Below are 24,462 nucleotides of genomic sequence, written 5' to 3'. Positions count from 1 at the left end.
TGGAGGGGTGCCCTCAACTCAGGGGGGGTGCTGTGTTGAGCAATAACTTACGACTTAAGAGCACCTACCGCAACCAGCTTTCAGGAAGCATTAGAAATGTCAAAATAACTCTTGTGATTGATGTTCCTGCTAGAGAGAGAGATCGCAGTTTTGTCTAGTGGCAGTTTTGACTCATCATAAAGTAGCACAGAGGGTTAATATGCCTGCTGCAAAGAACAGATCTGTATTTTATGTGGATATCTGAGTGGATTAGTAAAGCAGCCTGTACCAGCGCTTTGAAACAAATTAAATTCATGTGAGAGAGGGGCTTTGGAGAGAGGAGGGGCACTTTTGCAGGGTGATAGTGAGGGAATCTGAGGAGAGGTCATGGGGGGGGCACCAAAAAAGAATGTTGCACCGGGCGCCGGCCCGGGTCTGTTATCTTATCTCAGCCTCACCTGAATTGCTCATAGGTCTTTAAAAGACTATTTACATCCCTTTGGAACTGGTTAACAAGGCTTTGGGATACATTTGGTGAATACCTGGAGGAGTGGTTCATATTTTGCAGAGACCCAAGCCTTTTAAAATTATGCTTCTTTCATGAGGCATGTTCAGGTTGTTTTTTTACTTTTCGCATGTCTCTGCAGTCCCTGATTCACCTCTGCTGTTGCTTGTGTTGGTTTTCCCCCGGCCTCCTGCAAGCTGTTTCTACCTGCTTTTCCACCCCCTCCCACACCACCCCACCCTCTGTCCTTCTTTAATTACTATCACATCCCTCCCTCCTCATTCCTTTTGCTTGTTACAGCTGGCACCGCAGTAATACCTGTAGTGACATCGGGTGGATAAATGCGTTTACAGCCATCCTTTGAATATGTGCAGGCACACCAGCCCATTAATTGTCTCTACCTTTAATGAAAGCACATTTTAAAGATTAAAACATCAAGCGGAAAATAATGCCAGGTATATTTTTGTGAGAAACCAAGGCAAAGACATTGGACTGGAGAGTGGGTGGTCCATGTCTCTCAATGCAAGCATCTTCCTCCAGCACAGGTAGTCACTTTGTGCTGTGCTTGAAGACATTTCTGCTGAGTATACCTATTTCTAGCTCCATTTTCATAATTACAGTAATGTGCTCACCTACCTAATTACACTGTGTTTTACATCCTGCTATGATTGCATGGTGGGGTTGCTCATTCAGTGGTTGTGCCACAATCTAAGTTATATCAAGTAGGCCCGGGTGGAGTTTGTGGAGTTCTACTCCATGGAACTCCGCGCAGTGCAGCAAAAATTTCACTGTGCTTCCCGGATTTCTGCAAGCGGTGTAGTCTATTAAGTCACACTGCTCGCACTGATTTTAAGCGGCTGCTGTTTGTCCCGTGCTGTAAAATCAGAGGGAGCAGCAATTAGCTTCGCACCGGAGGGGGCCGCTGCTTTTTGGCGCTCGAGTAGACATTCTACTCAAGCAGCAGCTTCCTCAACGCGAGCAGCAGATTTTTCAACAGAAGCGGGCACGACCTGCTGGGAGGAGGTCTAGCGCACGATTATTTTCTTGCAAGCGCTCACCAACTTAACATTGGTGAGTCGCACAAGAGAAAAAACTCGACTACGCGCCACTTCACAGAGTTTTGCGGAACTCCGCACGGAGTGGGCTGAACTCTGTGAACTTTGCCAGCAGAGTGGAATTCCTCACCCACCCCTAATATCAAGGCAAGGCAGATTACCCTGCTATAGGAATACTCAGAGACTGCCAACATACTGGGCCTGTGACAAAACAGAAGTGCCAGGGCCCTGAATGGAGCAAAATGAAAAAAGATGTCCCCCGTGATCTCTAAGACACCCGTATGTCTCAGGGGAAGCGCTTGCCAACTTCTCTTCTTCTTTGGATGAGCTTGCTTAGTGGTCATGGCACAAATAGTTCATAGAAACCTCATACGAAAGAATCATGTTTACTTTCGCATTCTTTTGTGATTAGGGCCAACCTTGCAGACTTTAGCTAGTCAGTATATGAGGAACAGGGCTTTATTCATAATGAACCACAGGCCTCATGTCTGGAAGCATGGTACCTGGATCACAGCTTTCATTGGCAGCTCAAGGTACATACCACTCTCAAATTGTAGGTGGTCGGGGATCTTTGAGGGACTTTTTGTCAAGGGCTTCAAAATCAATGAATGTGGCCTTGTGTAATGTAACTGGTGCTGATGTAAAATGCTTCCATACCTTTGAGCTGACTTCCCGCTATATAAAACTGCATGAAAAAAAGCCACACTCCACATCCCATAGTCCGCATCCAATTCTTTCCGCAAAGTCACCCTCAAAGCGGATCAGGCATTGGGTTTGCAGGTTTCCAATGAGGAGTACATTGGTACCATTCTGCGATCTTCAATGGGTTTTTTCATTTCAGGTTGTGGAATTACTCATAAACTTATGAATAGAATCCTTTAAATTAATACAAAATTCCAGGAAAGCACAACACAGGACGTGTGATACAGTTCCAGTCAAAATTACCGTGGGAATTCTGTCTATAGAACGTCATGACACATGACGTGGATAAATATTGTCTGGGTCTTCTGAGGAGCCATAGTCTCAGTAACACATCTCTTCATAAGCGAACATACCCGTGCAGTGCAGTGTTTTAGAGAGTTCATGGTTATTATCTTGCTCCTTGGGAAGATGCCTTTGTGCCTGATTTAGATCTTGGTGGATGGGTTACTCCGTCACAACGGTGTTGGATATCCCGTCTGCCAAAATTTAAATCCCATAGGATATAATGGGATTTATATTTCGATATCCTTCTCCACTGTGACGGAGTAACCCGTCCTCCAAGATCTAAATCAATCCCTTGGTATTAACAGGTTGAAACTTCAGTTTGACCAAAGGCTGTAGCCTCCTGTCTAAATCAAGAGGGTTGACCAAGTTTAGGAGTTCTGTTGGAATTACATAGCATGGAGTTGATTGAACTATACTTAAAACTGCATTTATTTAATTCTTCGCCCAGTCAGAGAGTTCCTGAGCACTTACTTGCTGTGCACTCTGCTGCTGTGAAACGTGGCTTAAAGAAAAATAGTGCTATCTGGCAATCAATTCTACTATGCAGCACTGCTCTCTGCACCACTCTACTCTGTGCCACTCTACTGTGCGCCACTCTACTCTGTGCCACTCTACTCTGTACTACCACCTAAAGGTATGCAGTTCCGAAACCGTCCGTACCAATGAGACAAGTGTAGGGAATCTCTGATTGTGTGTGCCAATCAGATGAACTGAAAAGGGTAGGGAATACTTCCTTTCGGAACTAGGGTCCTCATACACCCAGCAAGCGAGGTATCATGCTTCATCATATGGACCTGCTCCTCGTCGGGTCGGTGCTGCAATACCCAATGGGCACCTATGAAGGGGCTCTTTAGTGGAGATCTTTTGTTCCTCGTTGTATGATGCAGTGGGTGTGAGGGGGCTAAATAGTGTAAATGTGTTAGAAAAGTGATTAAAACAGATGGGATAGCTCAAATAAGACTTTTATTCAGGCTGGTTATCCACCTGAATAAAAAAAATAAGAGTGGCAGCTCTCTGACAAAATGGTTCAGTTTAGCTCTGCTCTACTCTAGAGGTCGACATGTTTCATGTCCTGTTGGTCAATATGATCTGTGGCAATTCCTCAGGACCTAGTGAGTGAACTATTTACACAAAGTGGTCGGTGTGAATATTACCTACCACTTCTCAATAGCTGCGAGCAATTAGACCCGCATTGTATTGAAGTGACCTAACTGTGTTGAAAGTATCACTCCATGCGGTATCCGGTGGATATTCGTGACACCTGAGTCATGGTGTTCATTCTGCTGTGGGTTGGGGCCGATTCACCTACCCCTAACCACTCTACTCTGTGCCACTCTACTCTGTGCCACTCTACTCTGCCCCACTGCCTTCTACAACACTATTCTGCAAGACTGCACTCTCCGGCACTGTACTCTATGCCACTGCACACTACAACACACTACACCATTGTGCTGTGTCACTGCACTCTACACCACTTATCGCTATGCCACTGCTCTCTCCGCAACTCTACTCTGCACCACTCTACACAGTGACACTCTACTCTGCGCCACTACACTCTGCGCCACTATACTCTGAAAAACTGTACTGTCCGACACTGACCTGAACGCCACTCTATTCTGCGCCACTACTCTGTACACCACTGCGCACTGTGCCACTCAGCACCATTGCGCTCTATGTCACTGTACTCTATGCCACTTTATCCTACTATGCACCAATGTACTCTATGCTACTGCTCTCTTCTACACTCTACTATATGCCACTGCACTGTACTCCACTGCACTCTACTCTGCAACACTCAACTCTATGCCACTCTACTGCACTCTATGCCAATGCACTCTAATCTACTCTGCACCACTGCACTCCATACCACTGCACTCTACACAACTCTATACTGCACTACTGCACTCTACACCTTTGTACTCTACCCTGCACCGCTCCACTCTACTCTGAAGCACTCCACTTTACGGCACTTCACTCTACTCTGAAACAATCTACTTTATGCCACTGCACTCTAAGCCACTGCAATCTACTCTGCACCACTCTAGTCTACGGAACTGAACTCTACATCACAGCCCTCTGTGCCAATGCACTATACACTACTTTACCAGCCACGGCCTGTATAGGGCGTGCCATCAGGCGGTGACGTGGAGCTGGGAGGGGCATGGTGGGCTTGGAAAAAATGCAGCAAACGGACGATTTCAGGTAAGTTATGAAAGAAAAAAAACGAATTTCGTTGAGCGCGCTGCATCGGCAAATGCGATGCAACGTGCGCAACAAAATTCGTTTTGTGTATTTTTTTCATTACTTACCTGAAATCGTCCGTTTGCCGCACTTTACAACCCCCCACCCTGCCCCTTCCAACCCCCCCTCACGTCACCACCCGGTGGCACTCCCTATACGGGCCGTGGCTGGACTTTACTCAAAACCAATGCATTCAACCAGTGGCGAAGCAAGGGGGGCAGGCCCCCGCTCTTTGATGCAGCCGCAGCGGGTGGCCAAAGTGCTTGTACACCACTGCATTCTATGCTACTTCACTCTACACCAATCTACTCTGCACCCCTGTATGTCATGACACTTCACTCTAGGCCACTCTACGACACTCAACTCTACGACACTCCACTCTGCAACACTACACTTTATGATACTCCACTAATCGATGCTGTACTCCATTAAACTCTACTCCTTCTTCAGTGAAGAAATTAGTTTATAAATTAAGTAAAATCTGGAGAATTAGACTCAGCAGAATGCTGTGTGCAGGAAAATACCCCATGTGCGTATTGTGTGCTTCTGTGCCGCAAAGGGAAAGAATAAACAACTGTGGGTGCTTTTTCATTTCACAAGGACGTCTGTTATCACATTCACCTTCTGTTTGGGTATCTGCGTATGTGCGCGTGCTGGGGGAATAGCTACATAAATTGCGAATTGTGATAATTGACCAATTTCACAAAATGCTCAGCAGGAACAAGCAGGTCATGTCTTTCCTGAAAGCTGTCATTCATGCTTGCCTCTTCCTTAACTTTTCTACGTTTCCTTGAAGTTGTTTTGGACGGTACCCCAGGTGGCTTCTTTTGGAGCATAATTTTTTTGATTGTTATTTCCAGGTGAGCGGGTCAAATTCTTCCTTCACTATTACAGAGACACAAACCCCAAGAGCGGATTGCCAGTTGTGTTTAGAGTGGAAGTAAACCGGAAGCACTACCTGTTATGTGCGGCGGATAGGACTGTTGTCTTAAAGGTAAGAAAAAAAGTGTATTTCATTTTCAGCGAGCCGAGGATTACATATTGACACAATCAACTAAGCCCCAGGAGGGTAAAAGTTCAATAATGTTGCATGGAAAGGAAACAAAATGTCCCCACATACAATGTAGGCCTTCATTGTTGACCTTCCATTTTGCCTTCTACGAATCTAACAACAAATCACTGCCATACCAGCGTCAACACATTTCTCCTTGACAATATACATTTTCTCCGTATTTCTAATTTTTTACTTTTTCTTTCTTTTTTTTCCCTTCTTTGCGCATGTTTGCTTGTATTCGGTTCATGTTATAAATAATAACAACAACAAAAAAGACAATATATATACCTCCTCCCTTCCTACAGTCTGGGCATCACCTCAGTTTTTTACACAAAAAAGGTGGACGTTTCCACACTCTTCTCATCTTCCACGCTCCTGCTTGGAGTGCAGCTCCTCTATTTATTTTTTTCAGTTCTCAATTACTGTTTCCTAAAGCTGCTCTTATATACACTTTTTATGTGAAAGGTGCAGTATTGATGTCTGTGCTACCAAAAATAGAGCAGTTTTCAGTGTAATGCCAAAAGAATAAGGTAAACTATTTCAACTGCACTTAATATATTTATTTATCAATTTTTAATACTCCTGGATATTGCGAAAGCAGGACGTTTGAGATAATTATTCTATGTAAAAATGAAAAGGGTTATTTACAAAGCTCTTCTAAAACAGCTCCAGTGGCACCAAGCAATATAAACCGACATAAAGGGGCCAATTCTGATTCGGGAAAAACCGCTCCAAATAGCCGTTCGGAGCGTTTTTCCCATACGAATCGTACCCTGCATCGTCCCCCGTACATACGACGAAGTACGTTTCGTACCAGGAGCTGTACTCCGTACGAGTCGTACAGAGACCGTACGACTCTAATCTCCGTACGATTCTCCCTCGGAACCTGCTGTACGCAACATTTGTACGGTTCGCGGCTGGTTTTTACGACCCAGCAAGTACGATACGTGTCGGGTACGCACCGTACGACCCTTTTACTACGGGAGCTGAAAACAGCCGTAAAAGCAGAGTTTGCGCTGAAACAGGTACGGAACGGCCCCCCCGGGTACGGTGCATACCCCCCATGTACGATGGGGTACGGTGCGTACATCCATCGTACATGGGGTACGGTGCGTACACCCAGCGTACATGGGGTACGGTGCGTACACCCATCGTACACGGGCTACGGTGCGTACACCCATCGTGCATGGGGTACGGTGCATACCCCTGCGATCATGGGGTGTACGGACCGTACAGTGTGTCTGTGTTTGTGTGCTTTTCCGTACGACTCGCCCTTACCTGACGTGGACCGTACGAATCGCATCCTCATTCCCCGGTCCAAATCGTACTCGTTGGGTCATACGGCATGTGTACGAGTCGTATGGTTCACGGTTTTAGCCTTGCAATACGTACGGATCGCGACAATTCGGACGGATTCATGGAATACAGATCGTACTATGCGACTCGGACGGACGGGTACGATTCGTACGGAGAGGGCTCCGGATACAACTCGTACGGACGTTTTTTTTCCCGAATCGGAATCGACCCCAAAGTATTCCATTGATGCAGTTACCATTATAAAAGTCAATGGGTGCAGCCCAGAATTTTGAGGCGCCAAGTGAATACCCATACAACCCTTAGTAAATCTAAGCTATACATTGCAAAAACAATTTTTGCAGACATGAAAGCAACAAAAACCTTAGAAAAACATCACCCTCCAGAGAGATGATATACAAATGATTGAGATATTATGTACAGCATCAAATCGGGCCCTTGTAGTGAACTTTAAAAAATGCAAACATTTTATCAGATGACATCGACATGCACTATTCCAAATCTGAAGCGATGGGGCTAGTACAATCCCAGGCCCCATTCCAGTGACAGGCTGATGTTTGAATTAAGCCAATGTAACTACTAAATCTTCTTGAATGCCCATATAAGAAAACTTTACGTAGCAAACATGACAGTAAGTTCTTATTCTAGTAGTATTAGTTCCCCATCTCATTATCAAATACATTTAAAAAGGTTTCAGTGTCAAAACTCCGGCAGCCCTAAATGCCACAATGTAAAATGGGTAGGCCACCTGAAGAGGTTTTGTTGTTGTTGCTGTTTTGCATGGCACAAACTTGGTCCAAGGGCATTAGTAAGCCTCACACGAGCACCGGACAACATTATACATTTCGGGAGCCATTCACAAACTGCATTTATTTAAATCAGTACTACTCATGTACTTCAAAATGCTATTCACAAATCTAGGTGTGGAGGTCAATGCAGCTGCTGCATCTATCTTTTCTATGAGGACATGTCCAACCAGACTGTGGAGATCTCCGTACACTTATGCCTATGTTTTAGTAGTAGTACATGAGAGAAGGATAGGGGAGTGTCTGGAAAATGGGGTATAGCTTCTACTAAATTGGAGAGTATTTGTGATGAGTAAGGAGGGTTTAAACGAGGGATATGGAGGGGTTTAGTGACGGACGTGCACCCACCTACAAAAACGTAAACCCATTGTCATTTACAAACTGCACTTCTATAGTTACTAGAGACAAAAAGGAGCCAAAGCAAATGAAAATGTACTTATACTCGGAACTGGAGTAAGCCCAATGCCATATAAGGGCAAACACTGGTATTGAAACACCCTCCGATAGAAATAATGGAGACAGGGACTTAAAATAAAACCATTTAGAAAATAATGTCAAAATACATTAATTTATTTAGACTTTTCAAAAATATATGTAACTTTATTTTAATGCTAATAAAATTAAATGTTAAACAATAAGTATTTTATTATAAAATAGTTTCTTATTAATTAAATAATTGTAACATGTATTAAAAGAAATACATTAATTGAAATCAATTCTAAATATAATTTTTGTGATTTTCAATACATTATAAATAAATATGAACATTTTCCTTTGAGGTGGGAATATATTGTTAATAAATCTCTAAAATATCATTTCAATTTAGTGTAATGTACTTAAATCGAGTAGATATTTATTAAAAAATTAGGTTAGTAATGCTTTAGCAATTTTATTTAGTTTTAAATGTTGTAAAATTACTACAAAATGTAAGAGTAAATGTACACATGTAGATTTACTTGTGTAAATGTATCTTTGTGAATAGTCACCTTTGGGGTTTTTGTTTTTATGAACAGAGAGACTAGGCGATCTTGCACAATCGCAGGATGTTGGGCTGAGGCCAGTACTTGAGCCTGTTTACTCAGCTCAAGGTCAAACCACTAGTCCACATCTCCTCTTCACAGTTAGGCCAAACTTTTAGATTTGCAGTTTCTGCATCAGTCTAATTATTTATAGTTTGTAATGCGTTAGCAATTACCAGCAAGGAAACTGTTACTAAATTCTGGCTACCTCCTAGGACACACGCCTTTGGATTGGTAAACTTACTGCCGGGAGATCTCCACTGGAATGATGCTGGTCCATTCCAACTATAGCTCTGGGTCACAAAACCAGGGACGATAAAAAAACAATGGCAGATCTCAATGACAGTGGGTCAAAGGGTTAGGGAAGAGGCTGGAGACAAAAGACACTGGTAGCCATTACACTTTGAGCAAGAATTACATAAGACAACCAGCATATAAACTTTCTTTAAAAATAACAAAATCAAAAATGGTTCGTGAAAATATAAAGGTTCTGAGGGCCTCACATCTTGTGGATACATTTACTGCAGCAAATAATGGCAGTACATTTAAAAGTACTCTTTAACGTAAACGTTTTTTGAGTACCCATCTTCGAAAATTAGAATGTAAATGTGATCACTAGTAAGCTTTAATAATGGTTCATCTCAAGTGTAAAGAAGATGTTCTTCTGGAACATGGTGCAATTCAGTATGCAACAGTGTTTAATTTCTAAAAGAAGGAGTGCCGGAGTCTTAAGCTCTGCTCAGAAGTCTGCGGCCGGAGCTATTAGTACCAGACACTCCCTAGCCCTATATCTCACTTTTGCCTTTCCTGCTTTCTCCCTTTGTGACAGTTTTTCCATGTTTCTATTTCTCCTTCTTTCCCCTCTCAGTGTGTTTTCGCTCTCTTGCTCTCGAGAAATGTCGGATGAGGAGAAATAAGTCCTGGTTCCCATAAATGAGCACTGGTGGGCCCAAACGGCAATGACTGGTTTAAACTAAGCACTGGTATGCAATATAATATAACTCTGATCTCCATGTTCGATTTATACAGATACCAGAAATATTTTAAAGCTCTTTAAACTTCTCATTGTCATAGGAAAGGATTTCTGAATGCATACTTTGGGGCCTATCCACAAACCCGATTTTGCAGTACATTATGTAGTACTACAATAGTTCTACTCATGTACTACTAAATGCAATTTACATGCCGAAGTCTATGCCTGCACCGCTAATATTGTTTCTGTGCGGAGATCTCCACCCAACCTATGAAGAGCTCTGCACAGGAAAATCAACGTTTTAGTAGTACATGTGGAAGGGATGGGGGCGTGGCTGGAAAATGGGGAATATCTACTATAATGTGGGAGAGGCTTAGGGAGGAGTTATGGGGTGTTAGGATGTTAGGGTGGGATTTTGGCAGATACAAGCACCCACCCACAAAATAGTAGGCCAGTTCAATTAACAAACTGCACTTCTCTAGATACTACTAAAAAATTAACCCAAAAAAGCAGTAGATGTTCTCAGACCTGGAGTAAATCCAGCAGCAAATATGACCAACTACTGGTACTGCACCCTCCCATCGAAAATAATGGAGGCATGGGCTTAAAATAAACCTCTGTAGGAAATAAATTAATTTATTGAGACATTTAAAAAATATATGTATATTCATTTTAATATTTAAAAAGAAGATATGCGTAAAATAAATATTATTTTATTATAAAATATTTTTAAAACCTTTATTTATTTAAAAATAAATGCCATTCTAAATTGTATTTACATTACATTAATTTTAATTCATTCTAGTTAATTCTATACAAAACGTTTAGTAATTTTACTGCACAGTAAATAAATATAAACATTTAACCTTAAGAAGTTTTTTTTAATAAACCCGTTTAAAACAAATATATATTTTTACATAAGTTAAATATTTCATTCAAAATTACGTTAATGGTGCTGTAGAATTTTTTATTCTGTTCTACTTTTCAAATAAATATAGACATCTAATTTACATTCATTTGTAACTTTAAAAGATTTTTTCTATTTCTCCTCCACTTTTGCAGTAGTTTCTGTCAAGTGTGCAGAACGTAAAATACAATTGCAAAGTTACTAGAAGTAATTTATTGTTGTATCTCACCTTTGATCAGACTCCACCTCTTTAACTGAGGGGGTGGAGCATGGTAAGTCTACACTGTGTAGTAACTTTACACTTTGAAATGGTGAATAGTCAAAAGTAGTAAAGCTACAATAACATGTACGAGTACATTTACACCTGTAGGTTTACTCACATGTAAACGTACCTTTGTGTGTAGCCCCCAATGAAGGTAACCCAATCTTTTCCCATTTTATTCCTGTTTAAGATGCTTTGGGGCCAATTCACAAAGGCACGCAAGAGTACATAAAAGAGTAGTGCAGGATTACTCTTTTACGTACTCTTGAATACCTTTGAGAGTCCCATATGTATGTTTTTCTGTGTGTGTCATTGCATATGTGCAAAGCAATGAAATACCTTTGAGTGCCTTTATGTAAACAACTGTGATTACCATTTAAATTTCATTTTAAGTTGCTATATGAGCAAGTAGCTGGTTCAACAAGAATTGGTGGGGGTACAGCTCAAGGAGTCCTCTTCATGAAGCTTCTATACAATATGTACATTTGAAAGGTCCAGAAATCTGGCCTATGATTTATATCAATGTAGATACCTATGTTTCATTTGTGCTGGGATTATTTTAAAATTTGTCCACATGACAAAATCATACAAGAAAGTATATTTTCACTCTGACCAGAATGGCTTTATGCCTGGCCGTGTCATCCGACACTATATAGGGAGACTTCAGGTGCTCAAGGCCAGAGCGGATGAATGAACTGAACAGGGTTGCAGCCTTCACCCTGATAGACTTTAAGAAGGCTTTTGATTCTGTACGCTTACCCTTTATGTTACAAATCCTGATATGTATGAAGTTTGGAGTAACACTCATGTGCATTTGGAAGCCCCGTGGGCGCTACTGTGATTCAATGAGGTGCTACCCACATTCCCGATAGAGAGGGAGGGGTACAGAACAAGGATGCCCTCTTCTATTCTTCTTTTTGCTTTTGTCGTTGAGCCATTTGTAGAATGGATTCAACAGGATGTGGGACTATGGGGGATTTAATAGCCTTCAAGTCATGAGGAATGGATGTTAATATATGCCAAAGACCATTTGATATATATCCAGTGGCCCGAATGCTCTATGCCACAGTTACTGGAAATGCTCCAGGTCTACCGGGATGCCTCAGGCCTCCACATTAACCATGCCAGGTCACAGTATATCTTGATCACTTTATGGAATTTTGAATTTCCAGTATGCACACAGCTGGAAAGAGACGGAACTCACTTTACATATGTAGGCATTCACACAACTACAGGTCCACAACTATGCTTGCCACTTAACTTTGCACCATTACTGGCTAAGCTAAATGAGAATTGCAGGCCAGGGATAAGCATCCCATCTTGATTATGGGCTGTAGGGCCTTCTTTAAGATTGTGACACTCTCCAGGTTCCTCCAGGTACTCCAGATCTTCCCTTTCACACTGCCCAAGACCCTATTTAACAGCATTGAAACTATGCGCAGAAGGTTTTAGTGGGCAAGATCTCAATCTCTGATATCATTCATCAAATGTATCCAGGCCCAATATGACCAGGGACTTGGAATATCCCTGTCTATACTCTTGGGCCTCAAAACTAGAGGTCATTAATGACTGGATATATGGAGATTCTAAAGACTCTATATATAAACTAGAATGAGACCGCCAGCAAACATGGACCCCTGAGGCGATCGTATATGGCACGTAGATTACAAGAGGGATTCCGGAGCCCTCTAGGATCCCCATGATCTTCTAGTTGAGGACACTGAAGCACATTAAATGGTTTAAAATGATCACGAGGGAAACCCCTCATGAAGAGGAACCTGGCTACCTCAAGTCTCGGGTCCCACTGGGTTTGGGACCTGATCATCATTTTGAAATTAGGATGTGTGTAGGAGGGTGGACACCTCTAAATATTTGGCCGATTGGCGGATGAAAACGAATTACACTACTCCCAATTCCTATGCTAATTGTAACTTTGACATGCAATCCACCCATATCTTTAGTTGCTGCAAAAAATCCCAGAATTCAACCCACTTGTCATCATCATCATCATAAAACTTTATTTCGATTCATCAAAAGGAATCATAAAAGTATACAATTTTATAAAAACACAATTTTAGAAATGGTTTATCAGATCCACAAACATATAATGATAAAGTGCAATATGCTATACAATCCTAAATATCAAATATAAACTGATACAACCCTACATACAAATAAGCTTACATTGCCCAGAGATTTACATCAAATAGTTACATAGTACTGCCGCTAAATCAACAAAACATTTTCAGTATCTTTTTCTGATGATAACTGCCAGTCTAATAAAACTAAGCATGGCACTACACGTAGCAGCAGTGGACAACGAGTTTAAATACTCATATCCTTCTTTATAATTGCACGGTCGAATATCCAATAAAATAGGTTTGATAAACCGGTTTCTTGGGTCTTTATACAAGGTGCAAAAGAGAACAAGGTGTAAAGTACATTGTTGTGTTTTATTGTCACACGGACAAGGTGGTAGCCTCTCACACCAACCCCCTTGTTTCGGGAAAGCAAAAAGAAAGTGCAGAATATTTAGTCGAAATCTCGTCAAGTAAAAACTCCATTGAGTGTGTACAGTAAAAGATAAATAATATTGCTGCTGCAATTTACACATTTGATATGGAACTCGTTCATTATTTTTTAACAGACCCAAAGTATTACGATAAGCATTTTTAATTATAATCTTTGTATCCTGCTGAATAGATTCTGGATTTTCATAAATATGACCCTGACCAATTTTATAAAAAGTTTCCTTAACATATGATAACCATGGGATCTGCATGGCATAATCTAATTTTGTGCAATCCCTCAGAATTTCTTTTGAGAGTTCCAAATCTTCAGATAGCCAAATTTTACCCCATAAAAATAATGAAGAGATATGAATAATATCACTCACAAATTCTATGCCCATCTCTGTATGACAAAAGATGTTTGAAGAACAAGTTGGAATTGATAAGAGGCGCTTTAAGAACTTATTTTCCATAACTTGTATCTGGGTACATTTATGTGTCCCCCACAACCCCGCCCCATAGGTTGCGACAGGCAGACATTTAGCTTTATACAGGGTCTTCAATTCGGCAATTGGTTTTTGACCCAAATTGCTAGAAAAGCGAACAAGGGCCTCTATGGATCGTGTGGTCTTTTGTACACGAGCCATTATTAATGGGTCCCAGCTCAAGTTTTTATTAAATAGGTTACCCAAATAGTTAAAGTTTGCAACTTTTTCAATATTCCGGTTATCTACTGCAACCCTATGGGTTTTTTACCCTCTGGGGCCACAAACCATAACAAAAGACTTTGTAAAATTGACCCTAAGATCTAGGTCCTATATATAATTATTGAAAGCATTCAGGCAGGTTTGCATACTGTTAGCAGTTAGGGTCATTAATACAGTGTCATCAGCATAGGATAACAAAGGAATCTGTTTACCATTTACTTTAGGAAAATCTGAACAGTTCTCCAACAAAAAACTTTCCAAACCATTCGTATAAACTAAAAAGAGAAAGGGTGCCAGAATGCAGCCCTGGCAAACGCCTTCAGTTGATGGGATGGGTTTTGTCTTCCCTCCCCCCGGGCCATATCTAACAGTCACAGTGGTAGCAGCATGTAATCCACGGAGCAATGTAACCAAAGGTTCCTCAAACCCCATGGCCTCCATCATTCGCCATAACTTATCCCTACATACCGTGTCAAAGGCACTGGATAAGTCCATGAAGACCAGATGTATAGAAACACCCCTGGCCTTCATGTACTTACCCATGATTAGAGCAAGGTTAAGACACTGCTCTGTCGTCCCCTTGCCTCTCCTGAACCCATACTGTGAATCCACTATAATACCAGAGGAATCTGCCCATGACTCCAAGCGAGCTAGTATGACCCTACCCATAAGCTTACAAGAAGCGTCTATTAGGGAAATTGGCCTGTAGCAGCACAGGTCAGATTTATCACCCTTTTTAAAAATTGGTACAACTACCGCCTCTTTCCATGATAAGGGAATACGCCCGACCACGATCGCCCTGAAAACATTGAGTAATAATGGTGCCCACACATCAATATTATATTTAAAAAGGTCCAACGGCACAGCATCAGGATACCTTTTCTTAGAGCCTCCTTAACTTCAGTGAGGGAAAGTGAGAGGCTGAGTGTTAGAGCTGTTTCAGAACAAAAATCAATATGCCCATCACTATTAAAACTCATATTGACATCCACCTACATAGAATTGCCATGTGCACAGGTGCCTATAGAGACCCCTACGGATGTTGAGGATCCACCCATTGTACTGGCTTCCCCCTTCCCTAAAGAAACCCCAACAGTACGTAAACCACGCCCCAGGAAAAAGAAAGAGAGCCTCCCAAAAAAAACGGGCAGAAAGATATTGATCAACCACAATCTGGTGACTCCGACTACTATTATGTCGCAGCCGACCCCAGGAATACCGTGCTGGGTCACTAACATGGTTGCTGACCTACAAGCATGTTTGGAGCAGACCATTGTCACCCACATCAAACCCCTGGTGTCAAAGCTTGATAGACTGGTCACCATTTTAAATAATAAGGGGGTAGGGACTACAAAACAAGTTAATCCCCTGGGAAACCCTGTACCCCCTGACCGTGGTAACACACTTAATAATACATCTAGAGATAGGGTAGCTGCTACAAAAAAAACCTTGATACAGTGTAAAAATGCAGGAACACCATCAATTACCCCTAAACCTGCACATGCTCCAACTCCTCTCCCACCTAGCGCTAATACGCAAGGCCAAACCCGCCAGGCAGCTGGAAACTCGACTGCCAATACTAGTAAAACTAGATCGAAGCCTAACGAAGGCAAAAATGAGAGCAAAACCAGTAAACCAATGGTTAGGACTGTTCCACCTAACATTACTCCTCACCAGCTCCCAACCATTAATTTACCCGCGGAAGCCCTACCTTACGTGGTAGCCCTCACAGGTGTTCCAGCCCTAAATGAGGGGAAAAGAGTAAATGAGGTCGACTTAAAAAACAAGTGCATCCAGTGGTTAAGCGCAAATAGACCTCTACCTCCAAATGTATCAGGGTAAATACTGGCGGTTAGAAGAATAGACTGGATAGGGAGTGGACCAAAATCAGTATCAGGAGATGTGGTAATAATACATTTTAGGGATACCACTACTGTGGACCACATCTGCAATGCTCCACTCTGTAGGTCAAATTCCCAAATATACCCACTACACTTGTCATATTTCTACCCTAGATCCAACCCAAGACCAATCCACTCTAAAGGGGTTCACCACAATAGGGGCCATTATCCGCCTCCAAATAGAATGCAACACTGGCTGACTTTTGGGGAGGGCGCGCATCCATATAATCCCATTCACCCGTTGCAACCCCATTGGAATAGGTTTAGTGTGTGTGCTGGAGGAGGTGGGTTGACTCACATTGAAGGGAAATCACTCATCAGAAGACAATGATGTAGCGATCATCAGAGAACGGGTAATGGAGGAAAATGTCTCATCCACCATTACTGGGGATGACACATTATCCCACCCGCCAATGATGGAGGAGATTAGAGAGGAGGGGAACCTGGACGTACGGGGCTCTGAAAAGGTGGAGGAAGGATGTTTAAAACTCCTTGGTGGCGATTTTAATTGCCAGTTCGAGCCTCTGGGTAGCCTGGAGTCGTGCGAACAAGATGAAGTAGACTCACTCTGGCGCATCCCCGACCCCAAGATCACCCCGGTCAGGGCTTGGACTCCGCTGGTGCTCCAAATAAAGTCCCTCTCCCTTGCAACGTCTCTGCGGGCGTGCAATGGGAGATTGGATCCCGACTGCCCAGGGCTAGCCATGTATAATAGGGCAAACCAGACCTCCATCATTGATTATCTCTTGTTGGAAGCAAAACATTGGGATAGGCTGAAAGAATTCAGGGTTCTGCCAAAGACATGACAGTGACCATAATGCCTTGGTTTTAACCCTGAAGCCAGGGTCCTTTGGCCTAACAAACCCCAACGCCAATTCTGTCATGGTGATGCCACCTCTCATGATAACTAACAACAGGAGAAGGATTAAATGGCCGCATTTCGTGGTCTCCCCTGCCCGGCTTGCAAAAATTTATCAGATCGCAATTCCTCGCATTAGCGAGATGGGTGATCCGACTTCTTGTCAACATGCCGTAGAAATACACAAGCAGTTAGCCGTGACCCTAGGGGAATTGTTCTACCCATCAAGTGGGAATAAGCGGTGTATGCGTAGGACGCACCCCTGGTTTGACCGTGCCTGTAAGAAATTAAAAAGGGACCTCCTTGCGGCAATCAAAACCAAAGATAATATAAAAATCAGGGCAACTAGATTGCTGTACAAAAAGGAGATCATCAGGGGTAAGAGAGAGTGGGAGGAAGCAAGATGGGAAGAACTGAGATATGCGCTCCTCTCAAAGGATGCTAAATCATTTTGGGCCATAGTCAATTCAGGTGCTAAAGGGGGAGGAGAGGCTGTTTTACCGAATATTGCTCCCTCAGTATGGGAGGCACATTTTGCAGCCCTTTACACAAGTCCCGAGAATGTTGCCTATGTTTACCAACGCCAGGACCACATGTCAGAGGCAGACAGTGCCCTGCAGATCTCCCCGGCCCGTGACCTCCTGCACGTGCATCGACTGACGGGGGCCTCGGGCTTGGGATATCGGCTGGGCCCCCTGGATGCCCGGGAGACGACTTCCTCTGAAAATCTGGAGAATATTTCTATCAAGGAAGTGGAATCTGCTATTGATAGATTGCCCCTAAACAAAGCCCCAGGCCTCGACAAATTACCTGGAGACCTTTTTCGCTCCCAGCCCAAAATCTGGGCACCGTACCTTGCAGTTCTGTTCAATGCGGTTCTCTGGGTTCCAAGTTACCGGAAACCTGGTTGGGAGCTGAGATCGTCCCCATTTATAAGAAGGGCAGCCCGTTAGATCCATCTAACTTTAGGCCCATTAGTCTCCTAGATACTACTCAAAAACTAATGGGCCGGATCCTACTGGACAGAATATAGGGGTGGATGGAGGAAAATGCAATACTGACCACCATCCAAGCCGGATTTAGATCTGGCATCTCGACCCTGGACCAAATTTTTAGGCTGCAGGTCCTTTTTTGGAAAACTGCAAGAGCAGAGGGTGGCAGCCTCTACCTTGTTTTTGTGGACCTGCGGGCCGCTTTCGACCTCGTACCTAGGGAGAGACTATGGAGGGTGCTGGAAGAACTAGGCCTTCCAACCTACTTGTTAGATGTTTTGATACAACTACATGCAGGGAACTACGCCCAGGTGAGGTGTGGGAGGAACGGAGAACTCTCGGCCCGCTTCCCCGTATCCAGGGGCGTTCGTCAGGGTTGTGCCCTGGGCCCTACACTCTTTAGTCTTTACGTTAACGGCTTGGTGGATGAATTGGGTGGTGTCAGGGATAGTGACGCCCCGTGGCTGGCTACTGGCTGGATGCCCGCTTTGATGCTCGCGGATGACACCTTGTCCCGAACATCAACGGGCATCCAGCAGGTTTTAGACGGGTTTGCAGCCTTTTGTGCCTCGCGGGGATTGGAGATAAACTTGGGGAAAACCAAGTTTATGATATTCAATCCCCCGAGGCACACCCGCCCGAACCCTGTACTGAATGGCACCCCACTCGAACGGGTGAAAACCTTTGTCTATTTGGGGGTCACACTAACTGAAGATTTTGATTGGGGTTGCCAGGTATCTAGATCTGCCCTGAAACTTGCTCAGACCATAGGGGGTATCGGCAAATTTCATAAATCATCACAATTCAAACCAGCTGCCCCTGTGCTTGAGATCTACAGAACCCAGGCAAGGACAGCAGCTATGTATAGTGCAGAACTTTGGGGGCACAACAATGCAATGAGTCTACTAAAGGTTGAGCAGACCTTTATGAGAAATCTGGTGGGTCTACCCCAAAGCACCCCTCTCATACCGTTGCGCCTAGACCTGGGCCTTGAGTCCATCATAGAAGTGATAGCCGCACGACCCCTGCTCTACTGGAGAAGGCTCTGGTCCGTACCGGAGCTTGCAGATTACAGAGCGGAATTCTCTGCAGTTTGGGGGGGTGATAAAGAACAAAAATATACCTTGGCTATCTCACATCAAGGCCCTCTCTTACCAAATTGGCTTGCCTCAACTGTGGGAGTCCCCTGAAGAGAGTTGCCCGAGGTTGCTGAGGTCGGACTTGTTGGCCTCTCTTAGACATTACAGTTCTACTGTGTTACATCGTTCCACAACTCTGGGCAGGTTGTCCACTGAATTCTTGCAGGTGAAAATCGCGCCCAAGAGGGAAGAATTTTTAGATTTAGTGCAGCTCCCCTTGCAAGGAAATTATACACACAACTAAGACATGGCTGCCTACCCATCAGGGCACTGACTTCCAAATGGACCGACTCAAAGGAGGAAACCTGCCCAGCTTGCAACAATAGTATAGAAGACTTTGCGCATATTCTGTTCTTCTGCCCGGCGTATAGTAAAATACGGAAATGCTGATTGACAATGCTGTGCAGAAACGTGGGACTTAAACAATGCGCACAGGCTTGCAGAGTTTTAACATATGACACCTCCCCTCCTACTGTTTTTTCAGTTTTCCGCTTTTTATATGGTATGTGGCGCAGAAGGACTACTTTTCTTACAACGAATTAGCTGGGGCAACAGCCCTCTTTTTGATAACTTACTGTTTAATAACTTTTTAAATTTCTTTTACCAATGGATTTTATTATAGTGCTTGTATGTATTTTATCTGCACTTTTATGGTCTATGACCGAAATAAAGTTATCTTAAAGTAAAGTTAAACAAACATTTTTTGGATTAACATTTTTAGCGTAATGTGTTTCCCAGGTTTCCTCCATTATATGGGTAACCATGTTACCTTCTTCTTGACTATTTAGGAAGGGACGGTTTATTACCTCCCAAATTAGCCTACTATCCCTCAAATCTGAGGCTTTTTCAAGGTCATCCCATGCTTTCTTTTTTAGTTCTAGTTTCCGTTTATCAATAGTATCGTTGTAGGCCTTCCTTACACTTTTGACCAACTCCTTATCCCGGGGGACTTGGTGCAATGCCTTTTTTAATGATGTTTGTGCTGCAGAACATTCAGCATCAAACCATGTATGCTCCCTTAGTTCACCCTTACCTACCGGTCTAAGAAGGTGCATTGCCACACTTCCACAGAGAGCCTCAAAATTCCGAATTATCATTTCAGAATCAGAGGTGGGCGTTAAACAAATATCTATCTCTAGACTATTTGCTTAAAAAATCTTTTCCTCTAGCCTCCTCGCATCAATTCTATCCCATTTTAAAGTTGCACCCTGATTTACACTATATTTCATTGGCTGTTTGGATACCTGGTTCCTCTCAATGACAGGACGCAGCTTCAAAACAAGGGGATTACGGGGTTTATTTCTATGTTAAGATTATCGACAAATGAGTATACCTGCTGGAAACTATTACAAAATCGATCACACTCATTTGACCCCCCGTCCCTTGAAAAGCTGTTATTGGCAAGGAAAAAGAGGATGGCATATCCAAAATACAAAGATCATTTATCATAATGATGTTATTCAGTGCTTCACCCTGTGATGAGTGCTTAAAATGCACCAGTGGATGTTCATTAATATCAACCAAACCACAGGCCCTAGACCCACTAAATTTACATAGGGAACAATTGAAATCCCCTTCTCACATAATAAACAGGGAGATTGAGCTATTAGCCACTTTAGTTATCTCTTCCTGTAATTTATCAATGACAGATGTGGTATGGGGATCAAAAATATTATAGTACCAATTAATCAAAAGCAGAGGAACTGGAAACAACTCTACAATCAGAGGCAGTTGGTACCAAGGGGAGTCCACTAATTTGAAAGTTTTCACGGTATTGTATTTTACAGAGATAGCGGTCATTAATCCACCCTTTGCCCTTCCAGCTTGCGAGGGTTCAGCATGCACATTAAAAGATTGGTATCCATCCAAGTCTTGATCATTTCTGCTCCAAGTTTCTTGGAGACAGATAATGTCAAAACTTTCTATATAATTTGTCCATGCCTCATCCTGTCTCCTACATGAAAGACCTGCTATATTCCATGAAATTAAGCGGAAAACACACCCATCAGATTGTTTACTTGAAGGTACCTGATGTATATTTCCTACACTTTGTGTAGTCCTTACTTCCAGTTGGATACCATTTTCCCTACCCTGAGGATCATCAAGGTGATCCATCGAAGCGATGGCACTTGAATTGATATCAGTACCAGCCTCCGTTCCAACCGCTACTGGTCCTTCTACTATATGTTCCTTGGCCAACCTTATTGGGCTACCAGAGGATACCATGCCAGTTTCATTAAACTTAATATTCCCACTAGAGCCATTCGGAAGTCAATTCACCCCCTCGAACCCTATTAGCGAGTCAAACCGATTTCTCAATGGGAGATACTGCGCTGCCCAAATAGGTTGATTCTCCCCATGAGATCTCCCCCTACGTTGGCTGTTTAAAGGGCGAGGTAGTCCGCTACTAACGTGGGGATAAAAATAGTCTAAACTTAGCGATTGAATATCTCCCATTCTAGCAAACCTTGGTTCACGTCGAATATAATCGACTGCCCATGGATCTCTAAAGTTCACGATGACACAGTCACCCTCAAGATCCTTGGTACTACGGCCCACCCAACTCACCCTTCTAACATTTAAAATCTCTGCGTTAGAAGAGGGGGGGGAGTGTTCTGTTTTTATTCAGTCAAAAAGTAACTTTATTTTTCAGCTCCCTTTGTTATTCTAATTGCTCAAACCTAATCCCCGGAACGCCCGTTAGTATGATCGTATACGGTACAGATTCGGGGGGAAGGTTTACGCAAAGCAGCCGTTTGGTGGGATCATCGTTGCGCAATGATGCAGACCCCTTTGGCTGTCTTCCTACTGGTTTTACATGTGATGTAGACTGCGAGCTAGCCACCATACCCACCCCTGCACCCCTATCTCCAGTGCTGACTACAGGATTTCCCCCTACACATATTTGAGGGGTTAGGTTTGCAGAACTTACTGCATTGGCTGGTTGAACGCCCTTAGTAAAATTTCTAGGCTCTGGGGCTACGAAAGCTGGAGCATTAACATTTTGATTCTCTGTGCTTTTTGCCAGTACATCCAGCATACGTGTGTTCACAGTTACTCATTTTTCTAGTTGGTCAAGTTTTAAATTAATTGCTTTTGTTCTTTCCAGTAGGGGTAACATCAATGATTTAACAAGTTTTTCAATTTTGCCAAAAAATCCCCATTTATACTACATTGAGTAGGTGATTGAATAGCATCAGGGGGTACTCTAGTCAGGCTAGGAGACTGAACTACAATAAGTGGATCCTGATTCAAATTTTGTGTTTTTGATATTTTTTCTGACCACCTTTCCGATGACCACCCACTCTTTTCCTTTTAGTTGTTTTCAAGGTAACTATTGGGTTTTCACTTGCTCCCAACACCCAGTTTGGAACTATCGACGAGGGTATATTTGGCGATGGGGATTTGGTAGCTCTACAACTTGAGTCACTCGAAACAATGCTGGTTAAGGTTGGGCTTAAGATGGAGCAAGCCAACAAATCATCAGGCCCCACCAGCTGTCAACAAGGGGTAGGACTCGGGGCAACCAAAGTATGCATTACTCTACAATTTTCGGGAGTCACCGCTGACCCGATCGTACCTAGAGATGAACGTTTCCCTGTTAAAAGGTCTATAGACAGGCGTTTCTCCGTAAGGGCTATTTCTTTTTCCAAAATCACAGTTGCCCGTTTATTAAAATGGTCAAGAGTCCCAGTGACCGCCCCAGCATTAGTATTAAGAGTAACTTTTTTGACCCTCCCTGAGCATAGTGACATTTTGATATATTAACAAATAGCACGTACACCAACAGCTAACCCTTCGATAGCAGATAATAAAACACTACACAATACCGGTTTCCCAAACATCAATCAAAAGAGGGGCCCAAACCGGCCTCAAACGACCTCGGACGGCCACAGACGGCCCGCCCTTTGCCTGGGCTTAGCCCGGCTAGTCCCGCGCGCGGTCCAGCGTATCGCGGTAATGGGCGTAGCTATATCGAGGAAGGCGGGGGCGGGAAGAGGCACCAGGTGCGTTGTGTCACGAGACGCTCTACCTTCTGGTCCTCTCAGTCCCGCAGTTGCCCACAGAAACAGTTCAGCCCCGATAAATGGATCAGTCCATGTGGCAAAAGACGTCAGCTCCCAGTTTGCACAGGTAAGTTTAACAGCTACAGGTCAAGGCTACGAGCGGCTCCCGCGAAGCGGGGGCCGCGAGCCGTTTTATGATGCAGGGGACGGGGGTGGGAAGAGGCACCAGGTGCGTCATGTCACGAGACGCTCTACCTTCTGGTCCTCGCAGTCCCGCATTAGCCCGCAGAAACAGTTCAGCCCCGATAAATGGATCAGTCCGTGTGGCAAAAGACGTCAGCTCCTAGTAACTTCAAACCCTTGGTCGGTACACATAGAAGAAAATATGAGAATGACTTGCCACTCAAACCCACTTGTCCCTAAAACTGTGATGGAACCACTTGAAGAGAAAGGTATAACATGTATATATATATAGATCTCTAGTGATAAATAGCCAGACCCTCTGTGGCACACGAGAGACAGAAGCCAAGCGGACATTGGTTCTCTTGAGGACAAGGAATGGGTTGAGGCCAAAATGGCAGCCAGGTATCTGCCAATATAAGCCCAACCACTAATAATTCAATTCAAATACTTTCACTGAATATATTATAACCAAGCCTGACTCTCCCATGTGGGTAGGAGAAAATACTTCTCATGCCAGCATTGCGGGTAGAAAAGACAGTCTTCTTTCATATGATTTGGACATGTCCAAAAATTGCCTTCTATTGGACCTTAATATACACCACATTAAGCAAAATACTAAGTTACACTTTGTGTCATGACCCTAAGAATGCCATATTTTGGGTGAAGTAAACAGGGATGCATGGCTCAGTTAATCGCCGCCTTGTGCTGATAGGTCTGCTGGTGGCAAAACATGGCATTGCCAGGTACTGGATCAAGCCTGACCATGCCCAGACTCATAAAATGGACACATGGAATGGGCATTTGCCCTGAAGCCGAATAAACAGATTATAAGCAAATGGCTGTACACACAAATATCTTAAAACATGGGACACATCTTGGGATCACTGTGGATAAAGTATGTGGGAGGACTAGGGGGGGCAAGAAGCCAGATGCACCTGCAGATGCTTGGAGAACTGGAGAAACACCAAGACAACCAAAAACCACCCCACCTTTAAGGACGCCATGACAGACAACCACAAGCCACCAAGAGAAACTTCAGCCACAACAAAATCCTGGCCAACT

At 43.3% G+C, this 24,462-nt stretch overlaps 1 protein-coding gene across 1 annotated transcript in view; it reads left to right on the top strand.

The window, feature by feature from the left end:
* Positions 1–24,462, top strand: part of LOC144823623 (interleukin-18-like) — a 241,013-nt gene that overhangs the window by 208,192 nt on the left and 8,359 nt on the right. The window contains exon 5 of the mRNA XM_078682299.1: positions 5,628–5,761. Coding sequence (XP_078538425.1) covers positions 5,628–5,761 — 134 coding nt within the window. The remainder of the gene's footprint in view (positions 1–5,627; positions 5,762–24,462) is intronic.

Source organism: Lissotriton helveticus, chromosome 3_1 (genome assembly GCF_964261635.1).
Source record: "Lissotriton helveticus chromosome 3_1, aLisHel1.1, whole genome shotgun sequence".
NCBI lineage: Eukaryota > Metazoa > Chordata > Amphibia > Caudata > Salamandridae > Lissotriton > Lissotriton helveticus.
The sequence above is the reverse complement of the archived record's forward strand: the minus strand, read 5'-3'. Positions and strand labels throughout refer to the sequence as shown.